Consider the following 14,226-nt stretch of genomic DNA (forward strand, 5'->3'; position numbering starts at 1 on the left):
ATTCCATATGTCATTCAAGGTATCGAATTAAGTGGTAGACGTTATTAATCCGCCTCTCCGGGTCGCTGTAATAATCAGGCTCTGATGGTGGGTCTAGAAAGAGAAAGAGCGTGCATGGATTGCCACTCTACTACCTTATAAACCACAGTGTTTTTAAATACACATAACCCGTCCTGAGGGTTCTTAATTTTAGGTGCTCCAATGTCATTGTCCTGATGAAGACTCCAGAATGAGGCAAAAATGGCCCTTTTTACCCAGCGGAGTCGAAACGTAGACCAACCACATTATTACCTCACAGTATAGGATCCAGATACATTGAGAAACCTAACCTATATGTGAAGGGACATAGGGAACTATGGATCGTATTAGACTGTAAAGGTCTTCTGTCAAATTAGTTTGTGATTGTGTTACTGTCACATCATCTTTACCCAGTCCCCACACTTACCTTATCACTCCCACCCTATCCCAAAACACTTTTTTTCTCATTTTCACTGCGAGCACCTTCAAATTTGATTATGAGATAGATAACTTTGACATACAAGAGTTACCGATGAACTTTGGTATTTATCTATTCGAAACTGTTTTGATTTAGTGATTTACTCTTTTTGAAATGATAAAATTTTGCGACTGATTTTCTGGAATTGTTCATTAAAAATGAAATGTGATATATCATTGTGGTGAACTGTTGCTCTTTTAAATTCTGTATACATTCATGATGATGTTTAAACACTGACCCACATTCAACGTACTTACTTTTTGACCCAGGTCAGGTAGTTTTCAGGGTAAACCCTGTTGAAACTCAACACACATTGATACTGCGGCCAACCACACAAAGGAACTCTTCAAAACAGTCGAAGAATTCTCCAACCCATCAGCCACAGAGAACACCATCCACCCCTCCAAAAAACTCTGCCACACCCTCTCAGACTACTTCCACAGCAAGAGTGCCACAATCTACAACAACTTCGACCCCCAACCCACCACTCTCAACAAACTCAACCAACCTGCGCACACCAGCCGACTGATCACCACCTGTTCCCAGCTAACCACACCCATCATGTCCTCAATCACTCCAGGACGCCCATCGACCCTTGCCCCAGTCTCTTCAACCTCGGAACCAACCCTATCAGCACAGATCTCACCAGCAACATCAACACCACCATCTACACAGCAGCTTCCCCAGACATGCAGTGGTCAGATCCCTCCTAATGAAAGCCTCAGCCGACCCCAGCGATCTCAAAAGTTATCGACCAATTTTCCTGCTCTCCTTCCTGGCCAAAGTACCCGAGAAAGCAATCAACCAAAAACGCAGTAAATACCTGGAACCTAACCACCTACTTGACACCTGACAATCATGATTCTGTGCCATCTACAGCACTGAGACTGCACCGATCGCTGCCACAGACATCAGAACTTTCGACTGCTGTGAAACCGGGGCCCTGATCCTCCTTGACCTCTCTGTTGAATTAGACACCGTCTCCCACCACAACCTCACCAACAGATCATACAACAGTGGCATACAGCAAACCACCCTCAAGTAGATTGCCTCTTTCCTTACAGGACATACAGAGCATCCGGGTGCCTCCCTTTACCTCCAAACCCAAGAACATCATTTGCGGAATACCCCAAAAATCATCCCTCAGCCCCACCCTGCTCAGCACCAACATGACCCACCTCGCAGACGTCATTAGAGCCCACAACCTCAACAAAATCTCCTATGCAGACGACACCCAACTCATCTCCTCTCTCACTAAGAGCCCCTCCAAAACCAACTTCTGCAACGCCATGACCAATGTATCCAAATGGATGAGAGACAACTGCCTCAAACAACACCAGCCAGACAGTAGTACTGATCATTGGGAAGAACACATCCATCTGGAACTACAGCTGGTGGCCAGCAGAACTCGGACCAACACTCACACCAACAGAGCGTGCATGAAGCCTAGGCATAATCCAACAGCAAATTTACCATGAAACGTCAATTGTACACGGTTGCCTCCTCCTGCTTCAACTCCCTTTGCATGCTCCGTAGAATCTTCAGATGGATTCCAGTCAACACAAAAAAAAAAAGTCAGCCAGGCCCTCGTCACCAGCTGCATCGACTACTGCAACACCCTCTGCATCTCCACCCAACTCCTCAGAAGACCATACAGAATGTGGCTGCCAGACTCAACTTGAACCCCCCCAAACGGACCCACATCACCCCACACCTCAGAAGCCTCCACTGGCTCCCCATCCAGAAGAGATGCCACTTTAAGATCCTCAAGTACACCTACAAAGCTCTACATTACCAAGGTCGTTTGTACATCAACCATTGACTGAACTTCCACCTACCCACAAGACACCTGCGCTCTTCCACAGCTGCCTGTGCACGCACGCACGCACACACACACACACACACACACCCACCCCCGCAGCGGGGTCGCTCCTTTTCCATCATCGCCAACAGACCCTGGAACGGCCTGCCCCTCCACCTCCGAACAGCACCCTCCCTGGCGGACTTTAGAAGGAAACTTAAGACCTGGCTTTGAGTGAGAAATGGTGGCCTCAGCACCCAGATACCCCTAGGGGGACAGTGCTGCACTATACAAATGTTGATAGATTCTCTTACTCTTTCTTTCCCCCTTTTGTGTTTTTCCTCTCTCTTGCTCTGGGTCAAAGTCTGATGATGAAAAATAGGTGCTGATCCCCATATAAGAGTGTGGGTGTGACCCATATACAACCAATGGCTCGCATTAAACACTATGTATATGGCTTTTTTTCGCACAACCTAGCCAAAAGGCAACAGGAGCTCTGTACAGGGTCAATGAGTGATAGGCGAGGTAGCTGGGTTGTGGACGGTGAATGCATTTTTAAATGTTTTGCTCTTTAAAAGGGGTGTATTTTCAACTCTTTCCTAAATTGGAGCTGCGTTGAGGGCAGTCCTGATAAATATGAAAATGTTGTTCGAGATACATAGATGGAAAAGGCCTATTGCCATAGCGTACCAAGTGTGCCATGGAACCTAAGGCAAGACAGCTAGCTTGCCCCTTATTCCATTGCTGAGTAATAAAATACACAGCCACTTGTTTGAGTGTGATGCGTGCCAATGTATCTTGCGCACTGTTTGAAGTTATGCCTTGTGTTTTGTCCTCTTTTACACTTCTTAGTCTGCAGTCTGAGGATGTCCTGGCTGCAGGTGTGCTGTGATCTACCAGAGATGTTGAGCTTACCCGTGAGATTAAGGGAGGGGGGCGGGGCGAGTGCCGGTCATGATGGCTTTGTGAATGATGCAGCTGGTTTTGAAGATGGGGCAGTCTGGCAAGAGGAGATGATGTATATCCATCAGGAAGGGAGGTGATGTAATCATAATCATTTTGTCCCTTAAATGCAACGTGCTGCATTGTGTAGGATGCCCTTAAGGGGTGCCAGTGTGGAGTCTTGGAGGCCATGGAGAAGGGCATTACCACTATTTCGACGTGAGGGTACGAGGGGTGAACAGCAGCTCTGCGGTCACTTTTCTAGGAGAAATGGCTTCACTTTCTTTAGAAGAGAGAGAAGGTACCAGCCTATGTTCCCGGAGGGCATTAAAAGCAAGTGAGACATGCCTAAGGGTTCTAATGTTATCTTATTAAAGCCCACTTGTCATCCAGTGTTGCTGAGAAGTACTAGAAGAATCTTATTCTAGCACTGAAGCCCTGTTGAGGACCTCCTGTGTCAATATAGTATTGCAGACGTCTCAGCCTTCTTCCTAAAAAAGTGCAGCGACATTGCGGAGACGCGCTGTCCCACAAGTACAGCTACAGTTTTGCATCATCACCCTCCAAAAAACAAGTTAAAATGCTGGCTGTTCTCGCACCCAAATGAAATGGCCAGCTTTCAACCCCAGACAGGAACAAATCCTCGAAAAAGAGACCATCTCTAGACATACAGGAAGCATATGGACAGCTTCAGTCACACGAGTGAACTACAGAGACCTCAAACATCCATGGAAACAACTTCCATGTGTTATGGCTAGAAAGGAGTGCTGCAAACCTGCTCTTGAACAAGTAACAGTTGTTAATTTCTATCTCACAACAAAAACGACAAGGCATGGTGAACCATCAACTGTGGTCAGCTGTGAATAAGAGCTTCAACACGGAGCCCTAGAGCACTGGTCTCATCTGTGAGAGTTCAACAGGGGACAACTGGCTCATATGTAGGCCGACAAACAGAAACCTGTACAAGCATCAGTGGTGCAGACTGATCCATTATCAGGAGAAAGGTAGGAGAGGGGGGGTAGTAACATAGATTAAGGACTGAACATCCTTCAATAAAGGGTTCACAAGAACAGAGAAGCAGCCTATCAATGATCTAACACTCAGACTTCTGAATGTATTGAGTGAAAACACAAGGTTAATCAGCATTCATTGATACAAGGCAACTAATGTACATGAATGTAATCAGAAGGTGAATACCAAGCATCAGTTTAGGGAGATACCAGGGGAATCTCTTGATTCATGCTGTGGCGGTATCTTTTAGAGTAAGGGTTGGGGGAGTTTGTCTGCTAAATGTCCCTGGAAGAAATTACATAGAGAGCAACCAAGTCCCTGGAGGACAGTGGAAAAGGTCTCTTTTTTGCGTTCAATGAATCGATCAGACATTTACATGAGGTCGATTTTCACTTTGTGTCTTGTAACTTATGTATCGGTCACTGAACACCTAATCCCTGGCACTTAAGAACTAAAAAAAGCATCCAGGCAAGTCATCACTTTAGACACATTCCTCCTGTGTACAAATCTGTTGTTCAGCGCAGGTGGGCGTATTAGAAACAGAGCACTTTATAAGGGAGGCCTGTTCATGTATTCAAGACATGAGTGTTACAAACATTTAATTCCTGCAAGACACAGTTCTTTTAGAGGAGCGCAAGGGCATTCTACTCTTTAAAAATGTATATTCCTTACACACTGAATGCACAGAAGGCGCACAGCACTGGTGTATTTGAGGTTGATAAATGCTGTAAAACACATTCTATGAAGGGCCCAGAGGGTGGCCTTACGCCAACTTTCGATCAGCAATCAGTGATTAAAATCATCAACACAAACATAAGGACTACATGTCCCATAAGTCCAAAAAAAAAAAATCACACCAGGACATCAACACTGCACCCATTCACGAAGGAGAATATTGAATAAGTCTGCCCTAACTGATCATCTTCTTTACTAGCTGCTCAGCAGCCAAGATAAGTGATTTTGGATCTTGTGTGTAGTAACTTTGTGATTTTAACATTGGTTAAAGTGTTATTTTTATATTTCGAGTTTTGATTTTTTGCATTTTGCTAGTAGTGTTTTTATCTACTTCCCCGTCTGCAACAATTAATTCCACAATTATGACTCCCCGCCGTTCCTTATACAGTGTTACAGGCGAGTCCCTCTTCCTCCCTCAGTGCTAGTCAGTTGGATGCTCGGGATCCCTCTGAGTGATAAGGTAGTCCGGATAGCTTGCCCCGACCTCCGTCCCCAGTCTATCATGCCCTACGTGCCTTTTTCCTGCTCCATGGGCACCATTTTCTGACTGAACAGAGAAGGCTTTTAGAGAGATATTGAGTATGCACTCACTTAAAAAGTCCCGCTATTCAAGTTCCTGGTGTTGCATTCATTTCTCACCATAATTCAGAGGCGAAATGACAGGTTGATGCTTAATGCCATGGCTGCTTCTTAGAGCTAGCTGACCTAGTGGCTGCTAGCTTCCACACATCCCTCACTGAAAGGCCTCAAGGCCTCCAACCAATAAACAAAGGGAATGTTCGGTCTCCTGCCCCAGTTGGTCAGTTTAATCCTGACTATGGGGCCATTTGTCTGGTTGGCAACACCAATTGTGCCATCTATGTGGAGAGTTGGCACTTTGTCCAGATTCGAGTGGATCCTAAACTGGGCCACCTCATCTCCTTGTAAGGTAGACCAACTTTCCACATCTAGCATAGCTGCCACATTAGGAAACAAGGTGACGGCCAGCTTGGAATGGTAAAACCGTGATAAACTGTAGGAAGCTGGCTCTCTATATAGTGCACCAAAACGAGGTACACTGGGCGGAGAGTCCGGGAGTCTTACTGGTTTACAGGGGTTAAAATAATCCCAACTGCTCTTTGGTGGTGGTGTGGGTGGGCAGTTAAGGCTTATCAGAGGATGAGCCTAAGTGTTAAGCATTTTTTGCAGACACAGTCAGTAAGCAAGACACACACTCAATAAAGAAATCCGACACCAATTAAAAAAAATTCACAGGTTTTTATATGAATTTAGACACCAAGATCATCGTACGCCTACAAATCCCTCAACAACATCGGACCCAAATACCAAGTTTGTTTCCACGTACCCAAGAGGAATCTCCGGCCCGCTGACCTCGCCCTGGCAGAGGTACCCCGCATCCGCAGAACCAGGACCGGGGGAAAGCCTTCTCCTACATTGCCGCCAAATCCTGGAACGCGCTCCTGGTCAACATCAGACGCTCCCCAACCCCCCACACGTTCAGGAAGGACCTCAAGACCTGGCTCTTGGACTGACCCGGAGCTGCCTCCCCCTCCCCCCATCCCTCGCGCCTTGAGACCCTCAGAGGTGAGTAGCGCGCTCTATAAACCACTGATTGATTGATTAATTGTAATCAAGTACCTTCCGAGATAGTGATTTTTCAAGACTTAGAAAATGCACAGTATTCTATCTTTAAAGAGGTAATGTTATCCTATAGGAGGAAAAGCTATACTGCATTCTGTCACTTGGCAACGACTTACAGGACTGTTCTTCTGGACTTAAGGTAAGTACGGGGGCAAAGTCTAAGGTGGCACCAACAGGTCACCCAGTTGGCTCACAAAATGTCAGCCTGGGCTCCTACCACTCCGTCTCTAGGGAGCTAACCAAGGGGGTTCCACAGGGCTCATGCTTAAGTCCCACATTATTTAATCTGTATGTGGCCCCTTTAGCTGACATTGTGAGAATACATGGATTCACGCCAGTGTCGTATGCTGACAACACTCAGCTTCTGTTTCCATTTCAGACCCTTGCTCCCGCAATCAAACACTCTTTCGCGGAGGGAATGAGAGCAGTGTCCGACTGGATGGCCTCTAACTGCCTACAATGTAATGTGGGCAAGACAGAGGTCATGCTTTTCGGGAAGGCTCCTCTCCTCTGGTCTCCGGATTGGTGGCCACTCGACTCGGGACCTGTTCCCTCCCCAATCATGCAGTGAAGAATCTAGGTATACGATAGGACCAGGGACTGCTGCTTAAAGAGCATGCAAATCAGGTGACAGGGTCCTGTTTCCGGATTATAGGACTTCTGAGGCGTGTTTTTCCATTCCTGTCGGACATTTTCAGAAAGACCCTTGTCCAGGCCCTTGTAGTCAGCCAACTAGATTATTGTAATGGCCTCTTCTTATATGCTAACGAAGAGGTATTCAGCAGACTGCAAGTGGTCCAGAATACCGCGGCAAGATTAGTCTTACATGTCCCCCCTAGAACACCTTCTCGCCCCCTCCTGGATAGACTCCACTGGTTGCCCATTCGTCAACGGGTTAAGTTTAAGATCTGCTGTACCATACATAAAAGTCTATTTGGCTCTGGTCCTCAATATTTGGCTGAAAAATGTAACATCTACAACCCGGAACACCTTCTTCGCTCCAGCGGCCAACAATTGTTACAGATTCCTTCAGTTAGAAAGGCACGACAGGGTGGGCGAGGCCTATCTTATATGGGTCCAACCGTGTGGAACAAACTTCCTCCTGGCCTGAGACAAACCACTAACTATCTTAAATTTAGGAGAACACTTAAGACACACCTGCTCCTTACACAATAGTCACATATGCCTTCCTATAGCTCAGTCTTTTGTACGTTAGTTGAACCAAGCGCGGAGATACCCCTACGGGGGTCAAGTCTTGCGCTATACAAGCAACTAAATAAAATAAATAAAATGGGGCGTCCGGGTGCAGAGGTGCTTTTCGCCGTGGGGTGCCCCATTTAAGTCAATGGGTAACAGTACCTGTCCAATGAGGCTGCAAGATGGCACAGGGGGGCAACTCCGATAGAACCCTTAGGGGGGGGCTCCAGTCTTGAAGGTCTTGGGCACACATGGACACCATCAGTCCACTCAAACTCGGGCTTGGGGGCTTGTGTGCAGTGGTGCTTTGTCTGGCAGGGTTGCGCTGCTGAAGACTCTCATAGTTCTCAGTTCCTGCTGCAGAAAGAGGCTGCAGCAGGGACTGGAGGACCAGCATGGCCAAACCCAAGGGTGGGCTCAGCTCCTGAGGGTCTCAAGACCACATTGGCATTGTCGCATCCCTCGAACTCTGGCTGCGGGGGGGAACGGTCGCTGGGGTTCTTTGAGGTGTCGGGTCCCGGTTGGTCAGAGACACTATGTCTTGGTGACCTGGTGAGGAGGAGAAACAGGGCAGCTGGGCCAATCTCAGTGCTGGCCTGCTGGATCCAGATGTCACTCGCCGGTAGGTCTTGCTTTGTGCTGCTGGAGTTCGGACTGGACCACCAAGTCTTGGTTGCTGGAACTGCTCTGGTACCGGGGGTATTGGTGCTGGGCAGCCCCTGGAGGTTCTGGAGTATCAAAACTTGGCAAGGAGACGGATCTGACCTCCTGGAGCATGAGGGCATTTCTTCTATCACGCTGCTCCTTCAGTAAGACCGATGGCTAGCATCACAGTTGACCAGTAGATGATTTGCAGTGCCTGCAGATGCAGGGGAGCAGATTCTCTACTCTGGGGGAGATCTTTCCCAGTTGTTGAGGTGCTAGGCAGTCCTCCAAGGGTTTTGGGGAGAGTATCCAGAGTTTGGTGAAGATGATGTTAAAGTCCTTAGCCTATTCTGAAACAATCAGACATCACTTTGTTTTAGGGAAGGCGCACTTGCACCGAGGTTTGGTTAGCAGGCCTTGGTGCACTGTCCGAGTCGAAAACTAGCACCTAGTAGCTACAAAGGGGGCAAAAAGTGGAGGGACAACTGCAAAATAAAAATAAACCCTATAAAACAGTTTCCTACATAAACTATGGATAAAACTATCTCATGACCGTTGTCTGGTGCAGTGGCAGAGGCCACACACGATGTGACACACTGCAAATGAAATAAGAATTAAGCTAGCAACCTGTAACCACTGTTTGAGGAGCTGAATTATGCTACAAAAAATGTAAAAAAATAGAAAGAATTAAGAAACTTAAATGAACAAGAAAAACTAAAGTATGGCCCACCAGCTCTGGCACAGAAGCACCCAAATTTTGAAGCAGATGTACGCAGATGATAAGACAAATACCATCAATCACAGGGCAAGAAAGCCAACAACTGAAGTGGGCTGACCCATTGCCCCAGTCTGTCATGGGTGGATGGTATTAGAGTGTGAATCACACAAATACAGGCCAACAACAAAAGAGCCGACACAAAGCCCCTCTATGTATGCATGTATATATATTTATTTTTAATTCTTTTTTTGAATACCCAATCCTGGGCAAGTCAGGCTTTCCGACAGGATTCAAGCAACTCTTGTACCCCAAGGGTTTACTAAATGGTGTAATCAACACTAGATATACCATAATAAAACTACAAATATGTAAAGATTTCAGCTGTCAAACGATTATAACATCCCTCTTGAAAGGGTCTAATAGAATTTTCACAGTACAAATCTACACCGCCAGGATCTGTCTGAGTGGGTCTCAACAGCAAAACCCTTGCCTACTACAGTTATCTGTGAGATTCCATTAAAAAACACCTGCCGGCAGGCTTTGACATAGCGTAACCAACCACGCTTAAAAACCTATTGCATTTTAACACTTGCTTTTCACAAAAAGTCAGGCCTAGCTGCTTGGCCATTTAAAATAATCACATGAAACCTATGGATTTTGACATAATGTTCCCGAAAGAACCAATAGTGCTGATAGCCTATACAGATGGCTTGACGACATAACCAGCACAGGCCTACTGAAGTGTGCATAAACTGGCAACTATCATGCACAGTTATAGTATTACAGCTGTACGAACAATAATTAACCCTTCAAAAAGGCCTAAAATGGATTAAAACTGAAAATCGTTTACCCCCAAGGTTTGTCAGCATTGAACAAATCCCAAAAGCTTTGCCTACTATGGTGATTGCAAGGCTAAGGCCACAGGGGAGTATCAGTGAGGTTTTCATTATCGCTCAAAACGTATATCACAGCATTTCCCACGCTATTCCCGCTTTTTGCTGCAATCGCTGGATTTCTTATCGCCTTTGAGATAAGTTACAAATGGGGGTGGGGGTCGCACACTACTCACACACCGGCGGTGTCGCCCCTAAGGACTCTGGTCAATGTAGTAAAGTGTTCGCGATGCATCATCTTTCGATCTTCTGCTATCTTCGCCATCCCTGGACACGTGTTTCGGGGTATTACCCCTCATCAGCAGGGATAGGCCGTGTACTGGGGTTGCCGATGGCTGCCAATATCTGCCAGGTATAGTACCACTCAGGCGCGTAGGTGCGGGATCCCAGGCTCGTCAGCCCACTGCTCACGGGAGCTTTAAAGTTACAAATGGGGGTGGGGTCGCACACTACTCACACACCGGCGGTGTCGCCCCTAAGGACTCTGGTCAATGTAGTAAAGTGTTCGCGATGCATCATCTTTCGATCTTCTGCTATCTTCGCTGTCTTCGCCATCCCTGGACACATGTTTCGGGGTTTTACCCCTCATCAGCAGGGATAGGCCGTGTACTGGGGTCCCTGCTGATGAGGGGTAAATACCCCGAAACACGTGTCCAGGGATGGCGAAGAAAGTGAAGATAGCAGAGAATCGAAAGAAGATGCATCGCAGAACACTAACTACACAGACCACATTCCTTAGGGGCGATCCCGGTTGTGTGTGAGTAGTGTGCGACCCCACCCCCAATTGTGATGTTAAAGCTCCCTCGAGCAGTTGGCTGACGAGCCTGGGACCCCGCGCCTGAGTGGTACTAAACCTGGCAATATTTGGCAGCCACCGGCAACCTCAGAACATGGCCTATTCCCTGCTGATGAGGGGTAAATACCCCGAAACACGTGTCCAGGGATGGCGAAGATAGCAGAGAATCGAAAGAAGATGCATTGCGGAACACTAACTACACGGACCACAGTCCTTAGGGGCGATCCCGCTTGTGTGCGAGTAGTGTGCGACCCCACCCCCAATAGCCTTTGAGATGAGCGTTGATGATAACGCGCTAACTCAGCGATAAAAGCAAGCCATAGAAAAAAAACGCACCAAGTGCGTTCTGCAATATTTATCGCAGTTTGTTGATAATATGCCCCTATATGCTTGTCACTCTCACCATAAGCAGCAGTTATCATTGTCCAATCTAAAGGTCTTTAGTTCTTCATCACCCAGTCATTGCAGGGTTTATCTCAGCATTCTGGGACTTGTAGTTTTACTTTCCAGCCTGAGCCCTGCAGTCTCCTTTGCTCCGTGAAGGATTCGGACTACAGGTACCAGAATGCACTGGGCTCTTTTCGCTCCTCCCTGCGTGTGAGACATCTTGCCTGTGCCGGGGCTCCCTGGGGGAGTTGGGGTACCATGGGGGTGAGGAGGGCTCCACACTCTCGCTGCTCTGCTACCCTAACGGTCTTCCGGGTCACGCGCGGGCCCACTCACCTCTCCTCGTGCCCCACGCTCGCAGCCAGCAGCCTGGCGCCGGCAGTGACAGCCGCGCGCCCTCCGCACAGACACAGCGTCGCCATGCCGCAACCGCACGTTTCTAGCCCACTACAGGCGCGCGAGGATTTGAACGTCACCTCACTCTGGGCGCGCGGCCCATGCCGTCAACAACAAAACAGCTTGAAGCGTTAATGGGGCGGCCATTTTAAAGTCAGGCGAAGGCGACACAACTTCTTTGACAGCGTAAGGAAAAAGACGACTGCCGTGTGTTTATTTTCACCTGGTTTCATTTAGCTGTTTATGGAAAAAAACAGAGCTGCGTCAGTTTGTCTTCTCTTTTTAGTATGTCCGTTTTGCCTGACTTTTGGCATGGCCATCTTACCGCAGGTGGGCCTGAGGCGTAAGCTAGAACGCTGACCTGCATGTTTCCGGGTTAGGAGTGTCACGTGGCAGTAGGATAGATCACGTGCGCGTCCCCATCTCGTCACGTGGAGCCCCTGTCACGTGCTGCGTCCGGTACGCCCCTCGCGCCCTTGTTTCCGGAGCTGTCAGGGTCAGCTATGGCGGCGTCACTCCTGCGTCTGGGAGGCAAGGTGAGGGTGACAGGGGGTGTGCCCCACGGAGGGCACTGACAGGGATGAAAGGAAGAGAGGGTCTCTGGGGTGCAGGCAGTGGCATGAAAGGAGAGAGGGTTTCTGGGGTGCAGCCAGTGCCACGGATGAAAGGAGGAGAGGGTCTCTGGGGTGCAGGCACTGTCACGGATGAAAGGAGGAGAGGGTCCCTGGGGTGCAGCCAGTGCCACGGATGAAAGGAGGAGAGGGTCTCTGGGGTGCAGGCACTGCCACGGATGAAAGGAGGAGACCAGGAGGAGAAGGTCTATGGGGTGCAGGTAGTGCCACGGATGAAAGGAGGAGAGGGTCTCTGGGGTGCAGGCAGTGGCATGAAAGGAGAGAGGGTTTCTGGGGTGCAGCCAGTGCCACGAATGAAAGGAGGAGACCAGGAGGAGAAGGTCTATGGGGTGCAGGTAGTGCCACGGATGAAAGGAGGAGAGGGTCTCTGGGGTGCAGGCACTGCCACAGATGAAAGGAGGAGAGGGTCTCTGGGGTGCAGCCACTGCCACGGATGAAAGGAGGAGAGGGTCTCTGGGGTGCAGCCACTGTCACGGATGAAAGGAGGAGAGGGTCCCTGGGGTGCAGCCAGTGCAACGGATGAAAGGAGGAGAGGGTCTCTGGGGTGCAGCCAGTGCCACGGATGAAAGGAGGAGAGGGTCTCTGGGGTGCAGCCAGTGCCACGGATGAAAGGAGGAGAGGGTCTCTGGGGTGCAGGCACTGCCACAGATGAAAGGAGGAGAGGGTCTCTGGGGTGCAGCCACTGCCACGGATGAAAGGAGGAGAGGGTCTCTGGGGTGCAGCCACTGTCACGGATGAAAGGAGGAGAGGGTCCCTGGGGTGCAGCCAGTGCAACGGATGAAAGGAGGAGAGGGTCTCTGGGGTGCAGCCAGTGCCACGGATGAAAGGAGGAGAGGGTCTCTGGGGTGCAGGCACTGCCACGGATGAAAGGAGGAGACCAGGAGGAGAAGGTCTATGGGGTGCAGGTAGTGCCACGGATGAAAGGAGGAGAGGGTCTCTGGGGTGCAGGCACTGCCACAGATGAAAGGAGGAGAGGGTCTCTGGGGTGCAGCCACTGCCACGGATTAAAGGAGGAGAGGGTCTCTGGGGTGCAGCCACTGTCACGGATGAAAGGAGGAGAGGGTCCCTGGGGTGCAGCCAGTGCAACGGATGAAAGGAGGAGAGGGTCTCTGGGGTGCAGCCAGTGCCACGGATGAAAGGAGGAGAGGGTCTCTGGGGTGCAGGCACTGCCACGGATGAAAGGAGGAGAGGGTCTATGGGCTGCAGGCAGTGCCACAGATGAAAGGAGGAGAGGGTCTATTTGTTTCTGCTTATGAACACTTCAGTTTCCCCACTCAAACATTTTGTAATCAAAGGGCAACACCCAGGCTTCTCGAACAAAACTCTTCCCTAAAGCTTAATTTCCTACTTGAAAGTGTTTCAGACAAGATGCAAGCTGAAAGGTCGAGATTGGTAGTGTGATAAAACTGCGTATTAACCAAACAGTAGATGGTGTCTCGGCTACTGTGGAAGGCAATGTCTCTGAACGCTCTCTATCATTGTGTATGTCGCATCTTTCCTTGCCATCAGTCTATGTGCTTTTTAAATTTTAAGGCAAACTAAATTCTGGTGCTTTCAGATATTACTAATGCACATGGTTTAATTTAAAACCTGCAAAGTCCAACTCAGTTGCATAATCGATCTCAGCTGACTTTGCCCATGCTTAAGGAGAGACAAGTCATTCTGTATATATCGAATGCAGATGAAACAATAATGCTTTTTCCAAATTAATCCTACCCATTTGTGTTAAGCAGCTTATATCTGGGAATTTTTCACAGTTCATTGCAAGTAGCATATCTACATCTTTCTGAGCGTAATAACGTAGAATCGAAATTTGCCTAGCTTAGTAACGGTAAGTTTCAATTCTATTAAGGACACGGAGGCGAGGATTATGCTTTTCTCTCTTCGCTGTTTATTAACATAACATCGCACAGCAGCCAGAAAAGCATCAAAACTT

At 48.5% G+C, this 14,226-nt stretch overlaps 2 protein-coding genes across 2 annotated transcripts in view; one reads left to right on the forward strand and one right to left on the reverse strand.

Annotated features, from left to right (window-relative positions):
- Nucleotides 1-11,775, reverse strand: part of WDR4 (WDR4 tRNA N7-guanosine methyltransferase non-catalytic subunit) — a 99,124-nt gene extending 87,349 nt beyond the window's left edge. The window contains exon 1 of the mRNA XM_086935870.1: nt 11,599-11,775. Coding sequence (XP_086791996.1) covers nt 11,599-11,684 — 86 coding nt within the window. The 5' untranslated portion in view covers nt 11,685-11,775. The remainder of the gene's footprint in view (nt 1-11,598) is intronic.
- A 315-nt stretch (nt 11,776-12,090) lies between these two features.
- The window catches only part of NDUFV3 (NADH:ubiquinone oxidoreductase subunit V3), a 49,979-nt gene continuing 47,843 nt past the window's right edge, over nt 12,091-14,226 (forward strand). Inside the window, exon 1 of the mRNA XM_086935871.1 lies at nt 12,091-12,194. Within this exon, the coding sequence (XP_086791997.1) occupies nt 12,162-12,194 (33 nt within the window). The 5' untranslated portion in view covers nt 12,091-12,161. The remainder of the gene's footprint in view (nt 12,195-14,226) is intronic.

This window comes from Lissotriton vulgaris, chromosome 8 (assembly GCF_964263255.1).
Source record: "Lissotriton vulgaris chromosome 8, aLisVul1.2, whole genome shotgun sequence".
NCBI lineage: Eukaryota > Metazoa > Chordata > Amphibia > Caudata > Salamandridae > Lissotriton > Lissotriton vulgaris.